Source organism: Melanotaenia boesemani, chromosome 1 (assembly GCF_017639745.1).
Source record: "Melanotaenia boesemani isolate fMelBoe1 chromosome 1, fMelBoe1.pri, whole genome shotgun sequence".
Taxonomy (NCBI): Eukaryota; Metazoa; Chordata; class Actinopteri; order Atheriniformes; family Melanotaeniidae; genus Melanotaenia; species Melanotaenia boesemani.
The window spans coordinates 24,229,477-24,251,658 of NC_055682.1; the positions used below are offsets into that span (position 1 = coordinate 24,229,477).

Below are 22,182 nucleotides of genomic sequence, written 5' to 3' on the forward strand. Positions count from 1 at the left end.
CAGCAAAGTCTTTCTTTCAGTGTGTAAATGTGTACTTAAGTTTTTTCTTTCTCCAAAACTTAAAAAGTTTCCACTTCCTTTTATCCATAACATAATGTCTAATTCTCTAAAGACAGCAATAGAGGAATGCACCTACATCACTTCTCCATCTGTCCTCTAGTTCACAAAACATCCAACATGGCTGTCATGGTCAGACGTCAAAGCAGGATTTTAAATTAAAGTGGTGAGATGGCAATGGATCACATACTATACAAACTTAAACAGTAGGTAATTTTATGTAAAACTTGTAATAAGACAGCTGATTTGCATGGAAACTAAATAACAAACACATCAATTCCCTCCCCTTTGAGTATAAATGTTTGGAAAGTATTTGGGGTCAATGGAAACGTGTAGAAAAACAGAAAAGCCTAGATAAGGATGGCCACTTGGGAAAAGGGTCAGGATAAGCAAGTTGGAAATGGGAGGGAAATGACCGATGTGAGTAGAGGCTCAAGATTATGAGTGTAATTAATTTAAGGTAAGGTCCAACTTACATAAAAAAAATAAATAAAAAAAAAAGGGAAGCAAGAGCGAAGCTTGTTTACCTGGTCGTACTCCAGTGCCCCAGGGTAAAGAGGCCAGCCCAGAAAAAGTTCAGCTATCACACAGCCTAGGGACCACATGTCTATGGCTTCACAGAACTGCAATCCCAGAATAATCTCTGGAGCCCTGTGGAGTAGACAATACATACAACTGTTAGCCTATAATACCACACTGAAAACATTTCAGATTAAAACAGGTAGTAGGAGACATCTAAAACCTGCAGGACAGTAGCTCACGAAGACTGGAGTTGGACATCCCTGGATTAAAATATTCAAATACAATGGAAAACCAACAAACTCAATTTGTCAGAGAAAATAACTTTTGTTTACTAAAACCCAAATCTGTACATGTAAAACGAGATATGCTAGTGTAATATCTGCATAGGTTAATGATACCTGAAGACATCATTAAAGCACTCATTCAACAATTTTGCGACTCATACATATTTTATGGCTCAGTAAAGTAGCGTTGACCTCTTGAGCAAATAATCACTTTGGTTTTTTTTTTTTTTTTTTTTTAGCAAAGTCATGCAATTCCTTATGACGGCCACACAGATGGGATTGTGTGGTACATGTGTAACAGAGCCAAGTCACTTGTAAGCCAGTGTTGTGCGTGTGCTTTAGTGCCAAGCGTCAGCAGGCTGTGCCAGTAGGTTAGCAGGTCAGTCAGGCTGAGATCAGAGCTTTGACAGGCTGTTGTGTCCTCTCTAGCCTGTTAGAAAGGAAGCATAGTCACCACTTCACCTACTTGCTGTCTCAGTGTTACTTCATAATAGCACTGTACTACCACATCACAGGAATGACTTGCTGAGATGCAGGACTGTCAGCACCAGCAAAAACATGATAAACATCCAGAAGTCTGTGTTTAGGATATAGTACAAAGTCTACATAAATTACAAGTATGAAGGTATGAAGAACTTAAATTGCTTACATCTTCTAAAAGCTTTTCTGGCCGGGAATGACTTTCAAGCAGGCTTGCCCAAACGATTCAGTGGCCACGGTTACATGATTTTTTTTTTTTTATTATTTAAAAATTAATAATTCACAAGTATTTACCTTTACGTTTACATGGAAGAAATAATTCCAAATTAAGGTTTACATGAAAAACAAATTAATAGCCTTTATTCAATTTGGCTTAAGATTTGGGGGTTAGGAAGGGTTCTGATAGGACAGGGTTTACTGGAAGTAAACAAACTCCAGTTCCTGTTTCTTTTCTTTTCAGCTACAACATGGAAGACCACATAATAAGAACCATTTTCCCTTTGATTTTTATTATAATTGTGAAGCAGCAGCTCAACACTACAATACTACTTTACTTTCGTCAATTCACAACAGCCTGATTCTATTCCATTTCGATTAAATCCATTTCAATTCCATACCGATTTATTTACAGATATTTATGTAACAACACCCATTTTTCGTCAATATTAAAGACATTCTCAGATAACTATCTTTACAAAACACACAGTTTACATGACCATCAAAATGAGATATCTGGGAGTAATCAGATAATTGTAATAATCTGATCTGATGTGTCTACATGCACTTCTGAAATATGATATTCGAGAAAGCCATTCAAAAGTCCATTACTGGATTTTTTCTAAATCCATACGTGCTTGGTGACATCACTTCCTGTTCTTTTGATAAAATTTTGTGTTTGTTGAACATGGCGGAGCCCACAGCCTTAGCATTAGCTGCTAATGTGACAAGTAATAAGCTGCTAAGTTGTTTACAGTTGAATGTAATATGTAAACTATGTAAGGATACAAACTGTGTCCAATGAATGTTGACCTACTTCTGTCACAATCCATCACAGCTTTGCTTTCTTCATATGGAGAATAAAGTTTATACAGTGCTATTATTTTTCTTAAAGCCTCAGACTCTGTATGACTTCCCTGAAAAGCAAATTAAGATTAAAAGCAATTAAAAGAATCAACCCCTACCTCTCAGCTTATAAAGGAAAACACACAAATTGGACATGAAATAAAAACTTTAAAATACTATATTTAAAGAATAATGTCCTACGATAAAAATGGGTTTGCATGATAAGGTCTGAGTGTTAAGAATGAATAATATACATTTCTGGTATTATGTATCAACAGGGCTAAATGAGTAAAATTTAACATTACTGTTTATAGTCTTGACAGCATCATGGTCAAATGACATCATTCCATATATTTCAACATTAATGTATCATTATCTATGTAGGTGGCACAAGTGCTCAGAATAACTAGGCCCTAAAATTACATTAGTGGGAAACTTGAGCAATGGGAATACATTTCATTTCCTCTTAACATATACACAGGACATACCCCAAGCAACCATTTACCACCATGAAACAATCCAGAGGTTTTAAATAATCTAAAAAGTGACAGAGGATCCCATGCCATGACAATCTGCTCACATGGCACCCCACGTTTACTGTTGCTCAAAGCTTAACGTACCAGCTGAGACGATGCTGTGCTATCATAGTGAACATACCTAAAGAGATCCAGCAGACAACTTCTCTATGACATCTTTGGAGCCATATATGTCTAAAGTATGTGGGACATATGGATAGCAACAGTGAGCCTGAGGCCTGCTAAATTAAGATTAAGACAATTTGTCACATGGTAAACATAAATGCGAACAACAGCTGGCACAATGGCAAACATTACATCAGAAAAGCAACCAAGCAGTTATGTCAATTATTTTACCCCCATAAGTATATGCTATTTATAAAGAAAATTATTTCCCCAGAAGCAGTAAAGAATGAGAGGCCACACTCTAGGTTGGATGAATATAACAACTATCCATGATTGAGGAAGTACAGTGCCAGCTGCTTTTGCTGGGCCAGTATTTTGATAGAAGTATGTCTCATCAATGGTCCAGCCTGGTATTAAGAATTTATTTTTCACTGCATAGCATAATGGGACATACAGCATGAGAAGAATGTTAACTGTGTGAGTTTCACACTTAGTATGTGAGCTTTAGCAGTACTGTAGCAAATGTTATTCCCATGTGGTTTTGTTTTTTAGACACTGAAAGGGGAGGCATGAAATTTGAAAGATGATAAAAGTATGCATCTTTGAAGATGAGTATCTATTAAATTATAATTACTTTCAAAAGGACAACCAGCACACTTATCAAAAGTGCATGCAGTTAATGGGATGATAATGATTTGTGGGAAAATTTAATGGACTTTATATTTCATGAGAGAAACCGATTTAATATGAATTGGAGAGGGACATGTTTGGAGTTAGCACATAACAGTCACACTGTACTTTTCAACTGGAGCTGGGCAACTATGGACTATTTTGGCTTGAAAAATAATATATATTTGCTTTCTACTGTAACTGCTGATTAACCAGGGAAAATTTTCGTCAGGGAATTTCTAGTTAACAGTGAGCTGCTTTGTTGGGCACGCTGAGCTGTTTTGGTGACACTCTTTCACAGAACTAAGACATTTTTTGTCGAAGGATTGCTATGTGTAAGGGTAGTTGCTTTTTGGAAAAATAAAGCCTTGTAAGTTGGCAACAATGATGCATTGTAAATAGAGTTGGGACAGATCCATTCCAATATTGGTATCCGGCTTCGATATCGACGTGATTCACGGATTGGAAAACAGTCTGAATTCCCTTACCCACCTCACCAATCCACAGTAGGAGCTTTTGTGGTCCAATGTTTACTAAATATAAGTATTATGCAGGCTTAAGCCAGACAAAATATGTTGCTGCAGAATCAGTTCATGAAATATTTCCTTTAAAACTTGTGTATATATACGCCTGCACTGACAAGTGTGATGGAGAATGATCTGGATATAATTTAGTCCGCAAAGATAAAAAAGCAAGACGCCAACTTCAAATGTGTGTACAGCCAAGGTTTCTGGGGGTAAAATGTTGTTCGGCTAAGAAGAAAAAATAGTCCAGTAGACACTCCAGGTAAACTCACAGATGACAGGGTGAAAACTGGAGGGATTAGCCCACAGAAAAGTCGCTCCAGTTCATCATTCTGGCCAGTCAGTCACTACCGTAGGTGCAGATTGGCTGCCACGTTAGCTTACTATCACCAGGTATGAGTGAGGAGTAGTAGACATGGAGTAGTAGTAGTAGTAATATTATCTTTTAAGGATAATTCTGGAAATGGCCGCTAGCTATAATGATATGACTTACATGAAGATAGATATATAGAATATATGAGAATTTCCAGCTTGGGTTGTTTTCCAGATACACTGCAGCTCGTTGAGCAGACAAGCTTATTTTACAGGGCAGCCTTAGCCAAACTTTCACTAATGCACATTAACCTGTGGAGCATTTTAAACATTCACATTTTAAACTAGCACAGTCTAATTTGTAAGATCTTCAAATTGAACTAAAAGTTCTTGCAAATCGGCTCCATGAAGACGTTTCCACCAGACAGAACAGCAGCTTCTATGATCAGAAGACCTTTTCAGCAGAAATGAGTCCTCTGAATCGATACTGCAGACCACAATGTGTCTGCAACGCTGTCAGACTATCTAGTGTTCCTACATTCTTCACATATATCCTGCTTCCCTTTCAACACATTTTCCTTTATAAATAACTCTGAAAAACATTTAAACTGGATTAATTTGGTTTATCAGTTGTTTAGTTTCATCATGTGATGTGTGGTTTACTACAACCTAATGAAACCTTACACAATAATAACAACAATGATCATAATGCCAATAATGTTCACATAAACAGATTTGGAATCAGAAAATATAGATATCCAAATTTAAGGTGCATCTTTTGTTATAAACAAGTGCAGCTCAATGTATTGCTGACAGACACAGTGGGAAGGTGAGATTCTGATAGCAGGAAAAATGCAGGCAGGCAGCTTACAGGAGATAAGGAGTGCATTAGATTATACTGGTATTAATGGTACTATCAAATTTCATCTGATTATAAATACCAGTATATATGGAAAAAGTCTATATCACCACTTTAACTTCCTTTAAAAGCCTTCTGTGTCAACTTAACACTTAAGTGCAAATTACTACATTATTTTTTTTTCACCTGTAGTCTATGAAACTGACAGGACTCCCATGTGAGCACAGCACACATAGCTCAAAAATATCAGTAGTTGCCATTTGTTGCCCTTAGTTGGCCAGTTGAAAATTGTACCACATCACTTGCCCTAACACATACTACCATAACCCTAAAATAATCAAAACACGAGGCTAGTATATAGCAATATACTATGAGGCTGTGCACCGCTGGCTGGATTAGGAAGGTCTAGTTGAGGTCATCTTGAAACCAAAAACTTATATTTCCCAGTATCGAAAGTCAAAAGTCCAACAAAAACTCCCATTCAGTGAGTTCAAAGACTCACGGGATTAAAGCATCTGTGCACGTTCCAATAAACCTTTGTAAACAAGCATACATTTCTAAAAGTCAAAACAGGTGCCAAGCAAATGATGAAAGATATGCCATAATAATTCAATATAATGGCTTTTAAAAAAGTTATTTGTTTCCAGTGTAATATCAAAAAATGGGATCAACTAGGGAATGCAGCATTTCATCTAACAGCATGCGATACAGCCAGAAGTTTGTTCTGATCAATAAAAAACTACAATAAACTGCTGGTCTTGATAGGACAAAAACCTTTGACAGATCTAGAAGTAAAGTGATGTTCATGAGTCTCTAAATGTAGAGATCTTACTGGTGTGCTTACTACTGATTCCAGTCAAGGTTTAAGCGACAAACCAAACTCACACATTGTCTTTTCTTCATACTATTTTCTAGTGAATCCACAACTGCATGACATGTGCAGTCACATACTGAAATACAGAGAACAAAACAGAAAGCAGTAGGACCCTCTCCTTTCATTTGAAGGGATAAGTGGATGTTGCTATGGTTGCACATCTCCGTCCTAATCAACGCAAGTAAAGCCTCACCACCCTCCAATGAAACTGAATCTGTTTTCCATCCTAAGGATATGACGTACAAGCTGAGGGGCCACTGAATGCTGGAGAAACTAAAGCCTCGTGACTGTTCATCGTCACGTGCAACAACCACAGAAGAAAATGACAGGTACAGCAAAAAGCCAGGTGATGGACTAGTATCCTGTCTTTTGTTAAGTGCATAACACTGACGTAATGTAACAAAGTGGGCACAGTATAAAAATGACGACAGTCAACTTTAGCACAGGCAAAACTGAAACTATCATATGCCTCAACCACATGCCTCATAGCTTCACCTAAACCTGCAGTGATTCATCCAGAAACCAACTCAGGCTCTATCACAACTCAAACAACAACAGATGACTGCATCATCATTACACTTTCACAGTCTATTTATTGCTGTCAGTCTGATTCTGATGCTTCAGAGGGCAGCAAACATACAAAAGCTGAATGTGTTTTTTCCTCAGTCACAAGACAGAAGAATGCATATGAGGTCTGCTGACAGCACGGGTTGAAAATTAATGACAACGAATGAGACATGAGTTGTCTCTTATATCACTGTCTCCTCACAACCTCAAAGCTTTGCACATAGACTTGTGTGTGTTATATGAAGAACACTTTCAGTCTGAGGGAAAGAACGCAAAAAAACAGATAAACCTTCAAAGAACTTTCTGAATCTTCCAGCAGTATTGTCAGGTCTCTCTGTAACCATGCTTTAGTTTACAGCTCACTTCTCTGTTTCAGTGTTGCACCAAAAAAAAGAAGAAAGATTAGAGAAAGAAAGTCATCTTATTTAAATACATTTATTAGTGCATTTTATGTAAGAAGACATTACCAATATAAGTGGCTAAAATGAGTTTGTTCCACAGGGTGGCTGGGCTCTCCCTTACAGATGGGATGAGAAGCTCGGTCATCCGGGAGGGGCTCAGAGTAAAGTAGATTAGAGCCAAATGAGGTGGCACAGGCATCTGGTTAGAATGCCTCCTGGATCCCTCCCCGGTGAGGTGTTCTGGGCACATCCCCCTTTAGAGGAGACCTCAGTGAAGACCCCGGACACGCTGGAGGGATTACATCTCTTGACTGACCTGAGAGCCCCTCGGGATCCCCCCTAAAGAGCTGGTGAATGTGGATGGGGAGAGGGAAGTCTGGGCTTCCCTGCTTAGGCAGCTGCCCCTGCGACCCGACCCCAGATAAGCGGTAGAAAATAAATGGATGGAGATTGTTTTAGGCTGACCTCCTGCAGTGTTAAATATTTTGTTTTGACAAAGTCACTTCAGAACAAGATCCAAAGTAAAGAAGAATGCAGCTGCTAGTTTTGATGGAAAAGAGTCCACCATGATCAACAATTTGGGGGGGGGGGATGTCAGGGTGCCCACAAATGTTATGGAAGGAATATTACTTTGCTGTCTGGTCAACTCTATTCTTCACATGAAAAAGATGCTTCCCTTTTATCATCTTCGTCTATTTTCATTGTTCACAGTTAGTTTCTTTATTTACGAAGCCTGTAAAGTGCAAAGCAATATTATATTATATTATATTATATTATATTATATTATATATATAACTAATGCAAACAGGACGTTGTATGCACAAACTAAATTGTTGACTCAGAAGTTAAGAAGACCTAATCAAATATTGTAAATGAGTTCTTCTATCCTGATATCTTGCCAGGTCACAGACAAATACTGAAACATGTTTGGTTGACCCAGCCTGTATTTCTCTGTTTTTATTATAGGAGCTTTAGAGCAACAGGCTGTTAAATGGATTGGATTTGTTCTAGATAAAAGCCAGGCTGAAAAGGATATACTTCCAGACATTCCCCTGTCCTTAGTAAAATAATTAGCTTCGGTTTGTGTACCACATGAAGCAAAGACCTTTCCCGCTCCTTTGTCAGGTAAACTGTTTATGCACCTTTTCCAAGTTTTACTAACTTTACAATTTATGTAAAGAAAAGGGAAAGAAAGAAAAAAAGACAAAAAGAAAAAAAACACAAACAAGAAACAAAACTACTTCCACCATATTGTTTGCAATGAGGACCCTGGCAGAGAAGAGAAATTAACTTTGTCTTTATTCATGGCTAATATATCAAAGTCCAGAAATAGCCCTGTGATCCACCCTGTTCTGTCCTCACAGGGAGGTATGTAGTGTAAAGTGCTCACAGAAAAGCAAACAAGAGTGGCTACACACTAAGAGTTAGGCTTTGACATGTTATGCTTACACCTGTCTTTAAATTAAAATGGGAAATAGAAAAACCCAGTTGGCCGACTATGAAGTTGGCATAAGCTTAGCCACAAAGAAAAACCTGCAAAATGGTTACTCCATGATGAGAGAGCAGAGTCTTACTGCATGTCTCTTCTAAGAACTGTAATTCCACACACTCTCAGGGCATCCTGCATTATTAAGTGGAACACAGAAGCAGTGTGGCATAGAGAGGCGGCAGCACATGCAGTCTGAACTGCCTGGACCTTAGATTAAGGCCACAAAGACTTAGACACGTTTTACAGATGTAAACCACTCAATGTGCTGACATAAGAGCCAGTATTTAAGAAGCTTGTTTTTTTTTTCCACAAGACATTCTAAAACTGATTGCATATATAGTAGCTCAGCTTATTATTATATAAAGAAAACCTGTAGCTCAGGGTATCTCAAATATTCAAGAGCAATTTTGTAAAAATGTCTAACTTTGTCTAATCTAACTGATTAGTAGAATTTAGTAATGTTAAGAATAAATTAATTCAGTTAATGTTTTAAGCACAAAAGTACAAAACGTTGTGACACCAGAATTCACAGTAAATTGTCCAACCTATCAGCAATTTCCATCCTTGAGAACAAAACATCTTAGTATGTAGTTGCCAGCAGCATGGCCTCGGGGACAACTGATATCATTTCAAGGTAAAATCCTACAAATACTCATCTCACCCTTTATAATTATTTGAAGGAAAACATAGAACTCAGATTTTCTGGAATGCAAAGATTATCCTACATTTGAAAAAACTGTGTGCAGTTTTCTTTTTCTATATTTGTTTGAACTGTTGAGCTACCCGAGGCTCCGTTCACACTGCAGGCAAAAGAGACTCAAATCCGACTGTTGTGACAAAGAGTTGGACTAAAGTGATCAGCAGTATTATTACAAACATGCTGGTACACAATCAAGAGAGTTCAATCTTATATTCAACATTTAGTACCTAGACAGACCAGTCAATCCAAGCTGAAATATTTTAAAACAATCAGTACCTACTAACCAAAAGAAGTACACTGTTCATCAAGAGGAAATGCATTTGTATCCATCAATTCTCCCTATGCAAAACATGTTTTTAAGGCTGTCTGGAGGATTATTTGCTCATAGACCTACTTTTCAGGGTAGAGTAAATCCAGTCGTATTAGTCCAAACATTACATGTGTCGATACAGCTTAAGCTTTCATGGAGCACGGAAATCTAGATGAAATTAATTTCCATCTATTTTAAATTAGCCCGTATTAGTCTTATGTGGTAGTCTGTTCTTCTAAATAATTCCAGAGACAGGTATTTGTCCTTGGGGTGCCATGTGATCAACAGTAAGATTATCATAATCTAAATGGCAGAAAACAGCATTCGCTGATTTCAAAACACATTAGTGTATTAGCACAGAAATACCATTAAATATTTGCAAACTCATTAAAATTGAACTACTGTAAACTGTAATGAAATTATGTGTAATGCCATTTTACAGTGAAGCTGTGAGATTTGCAGCTTAGCTGACTGCGCAGACCTGGTTGGCAAATTACAAGTGGCCACCAGCCAAATGCTTGTAGGCTGCAGAAATCTCTAAAGGCCTGGTGTATCTGTAAATGTTGATGACAGATTTATTTAAATATTTATTTAAGTATTAAAATATTAAATACCAACATATCAAAATATAGTTTTCACACATACAGCAAACTGACAGATAGTACCACTCAAAAGTCTGGACACACTTTCCCATTAAATGTAATTGGTAAATGTGTCCAAACTTTTTACTTGTACTGTACATAAATCAAAACAGCTGATGTTGTTGAGTTGATTGACCTTGAGCGAGTAAGTCAGGGCTTCTCTGGCATATCAAGCTGTCCTTATTTCATTTTGGCTGCTTATGTGTTTCACCATCTATAGAAGTCAAAGCACACTGGCCAGTGTCCCATGAGCTATTTTAAGCAAACCTCCACACTCAGCCTCAGCAACGCTGTTCCTTCACAGTATGCCTTGCATATTCCTGTCTCTTAGAAGGGGCACAAACTACAGAGACCAAATCTAAATAAAAAGTATTTTTGTATTGTAGACTGTAACCAAATTTAACTGCCATTTGTATTTATCATGCAGTGTAAACAAGTCCGAACATGGTATGCGAGTTGCTCAAAATCAATATTGAAAGAAATGTGTGTGATGTAGCCCTTTTAATTGTGGCAAGATTTACTAAGCAGTGCAAATGAACGTGAGAAAAAGACTGATGGGAGTGGTCTGTTTGAGATGATCTACTAACGTGTCATTGAGCTATAAACATAGACCCACGCATCAATCTATCAGGACCAGTGTCTATATGAAGAATTGTGGCTAATCCATGCAGGAACTTTACAAACAAAAGACACCAATTGTTAATTATAAGTATGACAAACAAGTTAAGAAGTCCTTGTTTCCAAGATTAGGATTGTTGATTAACACAAAACACTGACCTTCTACTCTTTAACAGGCTTCAATTTTCTGCTTAATGACTTTTGAATTTTGTTATTGGTTTTATACCACTAAGAATAGCAAATGAGAGATGTGGTGGCTATTAAATCCTGACAGTAAAATAGGTTATGGAAAATATTATGAACTCACTCACTACCTGGCTATCAGTGAGTAAGAAACTGAGGAATTTTCCCTTTCTGTAATTTCTATAAATGGCTGTTGTTCTGAAAATTGGTCATGTTTTAAAACCCATTTCCAATTTGCTTATAAGGAAGGAGTGACTAAAACCACAGTACTTTCAAAAGGTTGCAATTTTGGGGTTTTTGCACTCACTTGGACAGTTTGCCGTACCAAACAAAAAAGCAGATGCACATAAGGTCATAAGTTCTGATGGAAAGAACATACAGTAACCGCACAGGAAGGATTAATACTATTATCATTTTGACAAAACAGTCATTGACAGCAAAGAATTCCACATAAAATACCAAAACATCTTAGATTATGTCTAAACCTTAAAGACTACATCTGTAATGTAGTTCTTTCTCGTACTCTACTTCAACTCATGTTAAAGCTGAGACTTTAATTTGAGTTTAACAATTGTAGTAAAATCTTCTGTTTATCACTTAGGTCTGAAACCATCTTCCATCTGTAAATAGTCAAATATCAAAAGGAGAGTTAAGAATAGATTTTTCTGAGACAGTACTTCTGGCACAGAATGAATGAATTCTGGTGCAACCGATGTGTACCCAGAAAGGCTGTTAGTTGCCAGCATTCTCAAGTCAGGAACAGTATTGATGTATGTTGTATCAAAATACAACACCATGCAGGACTTGTGAGAAACTGCCGGTCACCAAAACTGGAAGCTGACCGAGCTGACAAACTGTAACAGCTGCAGTGCTCACTTCCTAGCCCATGAAAGTACAGCAAAGTATGACAGTTCTATTTTCAGCAACTTCCTTAAATAAAGGTGAATTTACAACAACATAATAGAAATACGATGAAAAAAAAATACAATAACTGAGTGACACTAACAAATAATTTTCCATTGTTCACATAAATCTGTGGTGGAAGAAGAGGGTCAAAGTGAGTACTGTCTGCTTAAAGTGATGAGGAAATCTACAGCGGATGAAAATGTAGACAGACATCAATGCAAATGTTTACATCCATTTTCGTTGATAGCGTGAATCCCCTGCTGCTTTACTGGTACAGTGTACAATCAATGAAAATTATTCAAATTCCATGTAAATCCCGTTCACTATGACAGCTAACGCTGAATATAGTTCCAGTCCACACCGGCAAACCAAGTTTGAGTAACCAACAGTTTATAAGCACAACATTTATTGCCTTAATTTGTGCATTTACCTAGATTCCCAATTGTTCAGATTTACAATCAGTCAGAAACGTTCAGTGTAGAGAAAGTATAATGAACTGATAGTAAGTAATAATACTTCACTCATTTAATATCTCAACATGGTCATCACACATCCCATTGTGACATTTACCAACTAGGTAACGACACAAAAACGCTTTTGCAGATTCAGTTTACCAACAAAATCAAGCTGATGCAGAGATGGCACACCAGCTAATAACAGTTGTCTAATAAAGAATATTAGCATGGTAAACCTTTGCCATGGCAAACTATGCCCTCTATTTACCATGCCAATGGCATTGTTCCCTCATAATAAATGCTGCCTGGTAGCCACCAGGATGATAGCTAAATTCTCAATTACCTTCTTCCTGAAGGTAAAAATTACAACTATGTCAGCTGTATTTATTGTAGAGGTTCAAAGACTGTTAGCAGCACATTGACTGTTCTCAAACAAATGTTATTCCTATATTGTATCATGCTACAATATAGGAAATTAGAGTAGCCTTACAAATGAAGTTAAACTACATTTACATACCTATTTACAATGATACACAAGCACACATGCCTTCAAGAGGTTTCCGCTACATGTAAATGATCGTGGCGCACCGTCACAGCAAAATAAAATCGACCATGCCTTCAGAGTTATTTTAATTTTTTTTTTTCAGATGTTACAAATGTAAATTATATTGTCTGAATGGATTCATAAAACATAAATTCTATACTTGTGTAAGAGTAATAAGATAATATTAAGAGTACAAAATTGTACTTATGTGACACTGGTTTGGAAATCATTTAATTTTGAAAAACAAAAACTGGAGTCTCAGCTTCCTGTCCAGTTTTACTGCGGCTCGCTGAAGAGTGGCAGCAAAGAGGTGACAGAGCGGAGTCAAGCTTGTTACACACTCCACGAGAAGTAGCAACTTCTTTCTTTGTCTCAAAGCCGCAAGAACAAGACAAAAGTTCGTTTTGGTCTGATCAATTCATATTCTGCGAGAAGCTTCTTGCTCTCAGAGGTTCATTAAACTATCCGTTCAACCTCCCATTAGTTACAGTTACGTTTAATAAAACTTAATGATGTCAGGTAGTTTTCTGTATTTACTCATTCTTGGTTGCATTTTCAGCTGAGTACGCTAACAATTTTTAAAAGAAAAGAAAGGAACCCGAGGGAGAGTCAGGTTATGTAAGATAATGGTGAAATTCAAGGCGGGTTTAAAAAACAATCCTGGGGGAAACTCTGCTTCATATACAACACCAATTCAATTATGGAAACAAAACCACCTATTATCACAAAATGGCTTCTTATTATCTCTATGTTTAAATGCAAACTACTAAATGATGCAAATCACATAGTGAACTGTACTGTTCCTAGTAATTACATAACAGCTGATATCAGTTCAGGCCTGTTTTTCTAATTAATAATAATTATATGTTTGATTCCTATCACTGATATCCTATCACATGTCCAAGAGCATCAAAAACATCGTTCAAAAAACAAAAAGGTATCGTCTCTATTACCATGCCAGGCATAACATCTAGAAATTTCTGTCCCAGCCTTACTTGATTGAATCCAACTGTACAAACAATATTAGTATCAGCTTTCAAGTATTTACTTTTTAATTTTTCTAAAATCACAACATAATCTTCATAAATCTTTTAAACTCTTAAGGCCACTGCAGCTCAAAACTGCAAAAAAATACAATAAATGATAACAATGTAAACCTGTCCTATTATTAACTGCTTTAAGTCTATTTGCAAGCAGCAGGGACATTAGAGGCCACATTGTTGTCTGCTAATGAACACTGCAAGGTCACATTTTTATCCAACCAGGCCAGGTGGTTCCTAAATATGCAGGATGTTGTGCAATACAGGCGGCATTTCCTTGTTTTGCAAGAGGAAGGACGTTTTTAAATGAAACATGGCAGTCTGGACTCCAAAAGAGCCTGAAATTAGTTTCAAATGCACAGAGCTCTAAACCTGGTTAGTTAGAAAGTGTCAGAAAATTCTTGTACTCACCTATAGTACCGAGATTGGAGGTACGTCGAACACACTGCTTTGGACACATGACTGGCTGAGCCAAAGTCTATAACCTTCACCCTATAGGGCTGCCTCACTGGGTCCACCAGCATTATGTTCTCTGGCTTCAGGTCCGCGTGAATCAGACCCATGCTCTTCAATTTTTTCAGAGCTGTAGCTACCTGCTGTAGTACAGGTCTGATCACTTTCAGGGGGAGCGGGCTGAACTTATTCTGCTTCAAGAAATCGTACAGGTTCTGCTCAAGCATCTCAAATACCAGGCAGGTGTGGCTGCGGTGCTGGAAGCATTCAAAAGCTCGCACCAGGTTGTGCTCATCTGCATTCTCCCCACTCAGACGAGCAAGAATGCCGACTTCGATTTGCCCCTGCCGTGCGTATGAAGGGTGGTTCTTCAGGATCTTCACAGCCACTACCTCACCTGTCCCCCTCTTCCAGCACTTTACTACTTGGCCGAATGTGCCACGTCCCAAGAAATCCAGCACTTCATAAGTATTTTTCATGGAACACAGGACCTCGTGTTGCACTACCTGATAGTCTCCATCCCCTCCTCCTGCCCCTCCAGCTGCACCTACACCCCCATGCCCTACACCCTGTTTGGAGGGGCCCCCTCCAGCCCCAACAACAGCTGGCGCTGTCACGGCTGCATTCCCCACATTCGTCGTTTGCAACATAGCAGGCAACATTGACAGTTCCTCCACAATCTGCATGGTGCTCCCTCGGTTATCCAGCTCCTCACTTTTACGTTTCAGCCCACATCGCTGAGAGCTGTCAGGTGAGTTCAGACCTCCCCAGTTCTCTTTTCTGTCACCCTCCTCCTCTCCTCCTCCCTCAACTCCTCCACTACAGCCCTCTCCCCTTCCCCCTCCTCCTGCCCCTGTTGCTCCACTGCTGCTTCCACTTGCTATGTCTGTCTGATGTTGCTGTTCCTTGCCCTGTGAGTGGACAGCCCCCGCCTCTTGATGCTGCTGAGCCACAAACGGGCGTGCTCCTCCTCCTCTTTTACTGGGCTGTTGTCTTTGTACGCCACGCACAACCACTGTCTGCACCGGGTACTCCTGTCCTCCACGTACGTTTAGGCCCACTGCCAAGTCTCGGTTCACAAACGAGTGGGCTTGCTTAGTTGGGTGCACGATGCCAAGGGTTCTGCTGTTCAGATAAGTCCGCAGGTGTGTCCTCTCATGGTACACACAGCTGCTGGGCTCAACTTTGAGTTTCTTCACACTGCTAAAGGCACTTGTCTGGGTTTGATAAATGTGTGGTGGGTAGACCAAGACTTGTGAGGCCATACCTGCGGAGAGTGAATAAAGCAACAGGATATTAGATCCACAGAAATCCACTTTGGCTCTCTGCCATGTTAGATAGAATGCTGTCATTTCTATAAATCAGAAATACAAAATTAGAATACACTCAAAGTTGACACTGGTACTGTAAAACATACGGTGCCATACAAAAACTACGTTGATCTTACATCAGTCAAAAAACAATTAACAGTCTAATTCTCCCACAGTCTTTTTTTTTTGTCTGTTTAAGTTCAAAAAGTAAGTTTAAGTTACCAGAAGTCCACAAGACAAGACATCACCAATTCCAATTTTTGGATGTTTTAATAGCTTTGATGATTGCATTACAGTGAAGTTGTGGGTGGCTACTTTTCCTACTGATTAAAAGGGGAAATGCATGCCTTGCCAACTTAAAAAGTAAGCAAACAGGCAAAACTGAGCAAAACTAAATAATTAATAATATTAAGCCTCATCACATCTGCATTAAATGGCTACTACGAAGTGGCTGAAAAATCTTTTGGACTGTTAACCTTTCTGGTACAACAATAAATTATTAACAACTGGTTTCATCAAAAACTATTTCTACTACCAACTACTGAAGCAGCAAGAGTTATTTATGTCATAAACTAATCACACACATCCCTTTTCCACAACTAGTATGGAATGGATGAGGGATGCAGAACGTAGTGTAGAACAGTGTATCACCATTCCACCCTACCCATGGTGATCCCACCAGCACATCCATACAGCAGATGAGTAACTTCTCAAAGGTTTGCCTGACCTACTCCTGCTATTTCCATGCATCCCACTGCAGGTATCTAGGCAACCAATGGATGAGCAATAGACAAACTGAGTAAAACAAAGTCTCAAAGCATTATCAGGCCCACATGTCAAAGACATGGTTTATTCTTCTCTCCTCCCCTGTAATTTATGTATATGTGTATGTTTGAGGGAGGAAAAAACACTTCATGTGTATGAAAACAACCTGATCTTCCTCAATATTCTAAAACCAAGTTATGATCAACAAAACAGGACAGTTAAGTGGAATAACAAATTTCATGATTATGATCTTCTTTGAAAAGGGTTTTTTTTTGTGTGTTTTTTCAGACCATGTCTGTGTGCTATACTGGAGCTTATGACCTACTTTCATTTTGGAGCATTTTTACAGATACTTAAGTTGCCTCAAGAGTCTTCTGTACTTTAATCAACACTAAATTTACAGAACCATGTTTACCATGTTTTTTAACCTCAGTTCTTGAGTCTTATGCATGGCAAGTTCCACTCACTAAAAAAAGATATCATTTTAAAAAATGTCTGCAACAGACAGGCTAGGTTTGGGCTTTTAGTCACTCTAAAGAATAACCTAAAATACATGCCCCTGATGAAGAGCACAGTTGTGTTGATGATAACACTAACACCACGAACTATCCCTTTGACTCTATTCGGAGCAGTGAGATAAGGTCAGGCTTTTGTTTTGACAACTCATTGCACAATCACAGTCCATATTACTATCTTTGCTGTTAAAAAACACTTCACCAAATCAACTAAAACAGGACTCAAAAAGGAAACGATAAACATCAACCAAAACAAATAACTGTCCCGGCCACAAAGTTTGAAAGCCACCCAGTGTCACAAATATTCTCAGTTTCTATGTTGTACAGCTCCAAGATACTTATCATGGTGTTCACAAGCAAGTTCTGGTGACTATGTTGCATTTTTCTCTATTGTGACATGTGCTTTATAGCCTAACCACTTGTTTTTAAGTACACGTGGTTGCAGAGCATACCAGCTCCCAATTGTTCGAGTTGAAATGGGCATTGTGTCTTTTGCTATGACATGTGAAACTGACTGAGTAATCTCTTCGTTTCGTTTTGAATGCTTTTCATATGGTGACCACAAATTATGAGATTATGCTTTTCTAGTAGACATTTGCATGGCATGAACTGCTGGACTGAGTCTTATCGACCTACATTTTCATGCTTTCTGCATAATTGCTGGGGTGATGCCTTTTCAGGTGATTAAACAAGTTAGTCACACCTCCTGTTGGTGTTTACAACAGACGACAAAAATTGTAAAATGTATTAATCTGTCCTTGATCACTGTTCTGAATCCAAGCCTTTTTGTCAACTACTTAAACTGTTTGGAAAGATACTGAGTTCAGTTTCAGTCTCAACCCCACTTTCATGCCTCTCTTCAGCTTCACTTATTCTCTCTTACGTTTCAGCTCATTTTCTCTTCCTCAGTCCGTGGGCTGATAATTTTATTTTTAGCTTTTCCCCCTTTTGGGTTGTCTTGGTAGTTATTAACCAGCTTAGAGATGCATAACCGCCAGATAGCGGACTGCATTGTGCTGTGGGAGATACCCCTAGATAGATCAACTAAAAATGTCTCATGCTTACTACTGAGACTAATTTTGATTTAAACACGGTCAAATGTTAAGATTTGTTTTGTCATCCTGCCCTAGTTCCTACTCTATTTTTAACATAAGCAGCAACAACGTACACCGAGTAAATGACGCAGTTAAACACAGAACTATTGAGAACAGTCAATTTTCAAAATAAAATATCATTAAAAAAATACAATTGTATTTTACGTAACTTTATCAATATCATCAACTAGTAAGACATTTTTAAACCATGGATAACAAGAAGTTTAGCAATTGTCATTTAAAGGTGTTGCCACCACAGATACAATCTTCATGAAAAAGGACAACATGATAAAGTGTGACAATTCAACACAGGACTTTTGGGACTAAAACATGAAGAAAAAGTTGTTAGCAAGGTGAGATATTATTTGACTAAATGTGACGTACAACTGGGTAAATATTATCCTTCACTCCTGTTGCGAAATGAAGTTACATGAAGTATGGAACAAAACTGTGTTGTGACTACAAAACACCTTACAAAACACACTGTAGAATTGACAACCATTCACTCCCACGACACTGCTCCCTTATGTTATTACCTTCACCAGGGCCGAGGTTATGTTTTTGGCTGAGTTGGTTTGTATGTCTGTTAGAAACATAATATTAAAAAAAGTTATGGACTGATTTTGATTAAAAAAAAAAAAAAAAAAAAAAAATTCATGACACCTCAGAAATGGAAAAAGGAACAAGTAATTAGATTTTGGTTGCGATCCACATCACTGCCTGGATCCAGAATTTTTTTAAAGGATTCTTTTCTAGCGTGGGGCAGAGGCAACTTCACATCCGGGTCTTTTAGCCAGTGAAAACAAAAGGTTGCTAAAGAGTTATACCACTGGGTTTTCAGTGTCGATCCTCAAAGGTTTTTCATGGTGACAGTACATGTTGGAATCTTTATGCAATAATTTGTTCAGATCATTTTCTAACTGGTGGGTAAAACATTTATTATGATATTACTGTTTTAAAACTTATGGTTGTTTTTTTATTAGATGCCAAAAATAACATGAAATGGCTGGTTACAGCAAAAATAAACTGGTCTGTTGGTGGTTTTTGTGAAGTTCTCAGTGTTTCTTGTTAGCAGCTGCTTCACAACGTGACGGCAGATAGACATAAGAGCATTCGCTCAGTCCTACAGCCACAAATGTGCTTCTTTTTTTAGCCTTGACACTGAGGTTATCAATATAACTGTATGATTATACATCATACAGCATAATTTTCTAACAAAAACCGATGAAGACTTAAAGCTATGGGAACAAGTTGCACACTTCAACACGGATGTTGGTATGATGCAGGGTTTATTTTCACTGGCTAGCAGTTCATGGTAACGTGACCACCGGTATGTGATGTAGGTTACCGCCTGCCCATGGGGAGATATGGATCATTTTTCCATTAGAGCTTCTAACTTAAAAACTAATGCCCACAATCACTGGCAAATAAAAATACATTATAATGGCTTGGGAGAGGTCTGCACACTGAGTGCTTCTCAGAAAAAAAAACTTGTTTCTAAAGAAGAATCTCAAAATTTAGATTTCTGAATCATGCAAGAAAGTGGATTACATCACAATTAATTACAGAAGGGGTAACTTATGAGGGGGGGGGGGGTTACTAGAGGTCTAAACAGTTTGTTTTCTTAATACCTTATAAATAAACAAAATATATTAAATATATAAATAATCCAACTTAAAAATAAACACTACCCATGTTAAACAGGTGGTACAAATTAGAGGGGGCACGAAACAGTTTTGGGAGAGGGGAAAACTAATCCTGCGTACATCTATTTGTTTAGCTTTTCTTTTCTTTTTTCCTTGCGTCAGATATAAATTTACTTTATTCATTCATTAATTTTTTATATCGCTTATTTTAAATCATAATCACAGGGGAGCTGGAGCCTATCCCAGCATTAAACAGGTGAGAGACAGGACTGAACAGGTAACCAGTCTATCGAAGGGCCTCCGATACGTATAATACATACCTAAAATGAGTATTTTATGTGCGTATTTTATGTGAGTATTTTACGTACGTAAAATGAAATGAGAAACAAAATTTAAATTATTTAAGTTAGAACAGATTTCAATGCTGTTCCCATTCCATTTGGACAATGCCAGGCTTAATGTCCTTCAGTAGATCACACCCCACAACTTCACTAAACACTGTGGTGCTGTCCCTGTGTCTCGTGAACTTGATATTTCATACTTATTAGATAAAAGGCACTCTATTTTCTAAGGCATGTGATCTTATGTTATTTTAGTGGTGAACTTCTGACTGTCCTTTGGCCATTTTCTCCTTATAAGATAAACTACTGTTCATAAAATATGTGCATTAGAAAAAAAGATAGCCCTTTTCAGATTTTACTATACTACATTTTTATTGTTGGCAAAGCAAAAATTAAATAGTTTTGGGTGGAGTTTCATATATCATATATTGAATTTGGTTTATTCTCATGCTCCCAAGATGAACATGTGAAAATCACATTTGTCTGGAGTAATATTCCTACTTTTAATGCCGACATAAGGTATCCTTATTTTGCTTTTGGAAGCACTGGAATAATGCCTATGTAAACTAAAAATATACCAGATTTCTGAAATGTGATGTCTGTCTTTAGCTTTTGTTCTATTTCCCATTATGGACTTGTGTGTTTGAAACAACTAAACATTAGTAAAAGATATCATTTTTAAAAAATACCTACTTATTCAAAGCGGAAGTGAATTTATGATTGACCAGTTATTAAATGAAGGGTTTGGTAGATTCAATACTTTCAGCCTTTTTCTTTTTCATCCCCTTCAACCAAAAAAAAATGATAACACCCACAAGTGTCCCAGTGGGCCATGTCGCATGCCGTTTATTTGCAGGACATATACGCAAATAAAGAAATAGGTAAATTTATTATCTGTCACAACAAAATATTACTATTTACCGCTTAAAAAAAGCATGAATGTATTTTGCACCAGTTATTTTTCAAACATGTAATAGGAACTGTCATCAAGTTGCAAACATGGAAATTCTACCTCCACAAACAAGCACTTAAAAATAGTAAAAAGGTCAATCTACTGGTTAGGGCTGAATCGATTTGATTCACAACCGCCTATTTTGATTATATGTCGATTAAATCTAATTTCATTTGATATCGATTCATTTAGAGCTAATTGTGTAACATCTATTTTTCTTGAATATTAAAGGCATTCTCAGATAACTATTTTTATAAAACAATGAGTCTATTTACATGACAATCAAAGTCAGTTAAAAAAAGAAAAAAAGTTGAACTTTTTAAATGTCCTGATGAAACCGCTGCATTCAGTTGAGTCACTCTAAATACTCATGAATTTAGATCTGAGATAACATGTTGATGTTAAAAAAAAAAAAACTACAAAGAATATTGGACCCATTTTAAGATGTAATACGACTCAGAAATTAAGATTCAACTTGTACAACTGTCCATGTTTCCATGGCGACCGTGATGCTATCGCGGTAACATCGGAGCAGAATAAAAATACTTGAGCTGCTCCTCATTGAAACAAGAGTGTTTCCATCTTCACATGACTGAATCTTAAAAATCTTAAAAACTCAAATATTTTTGTCTGATTTGCAGCTGTCTGACGTGTTTTCCAACACACGCACTCTGTCCGCTGATGGAAGTGGGATCATCTGTGTGTGCACGCACTTGTTACAATTGTTACAATTACTATAACAAAAAACTTGCTTATTTGTTTTTCTGGGGAGAAGGAACTCCAAGAAAATTCACACAATATTAATAGCTGTGGGTTAACAATTTTACCTAAAATTATAGCATAACCATAAAACCACCCAGTTGATTGTGGCAAACCCCAAAGTAGAACAATTAAACTAAGTTTGATTAATTTGTAATTTTATCTGATTAACTTATCATTAGTATAAACTAAAGGTTCTTACACCTGTA

General features: G+C 37.5%; 1 protein-coding gene across 5 annotated transcripts in view; it reads right to left on the reverse strand.

The window, feature by feature from the left end:
* hipk3b (homeodomain interacting protein kinase 3b) overlaps nt 1-22,182 on the reverse strand; it is a 40,005-nt gene that overhangs the window by 16,412 nt on the left and 1,411 nt on the right. For all 5 annotated transcript variants that reach the window (XM_041985910.1, XM_041985930.1, XM_041985922.1 and 2 more), the window contains exons 2-3: nt 14,550-15,858; nt 585-708 (exon numbers count right to left, since the gene is read on the reverse strand). In XM_041985910.1, coding sequence (XP_041841844.1) covers nt 585-708; nt 14,550-15,858 — 1,433 coding nt within the window. The remainder of the gene's footprint in view (nt 1-584; nt 709-14,549; nt 15,859-22,182) is intronic.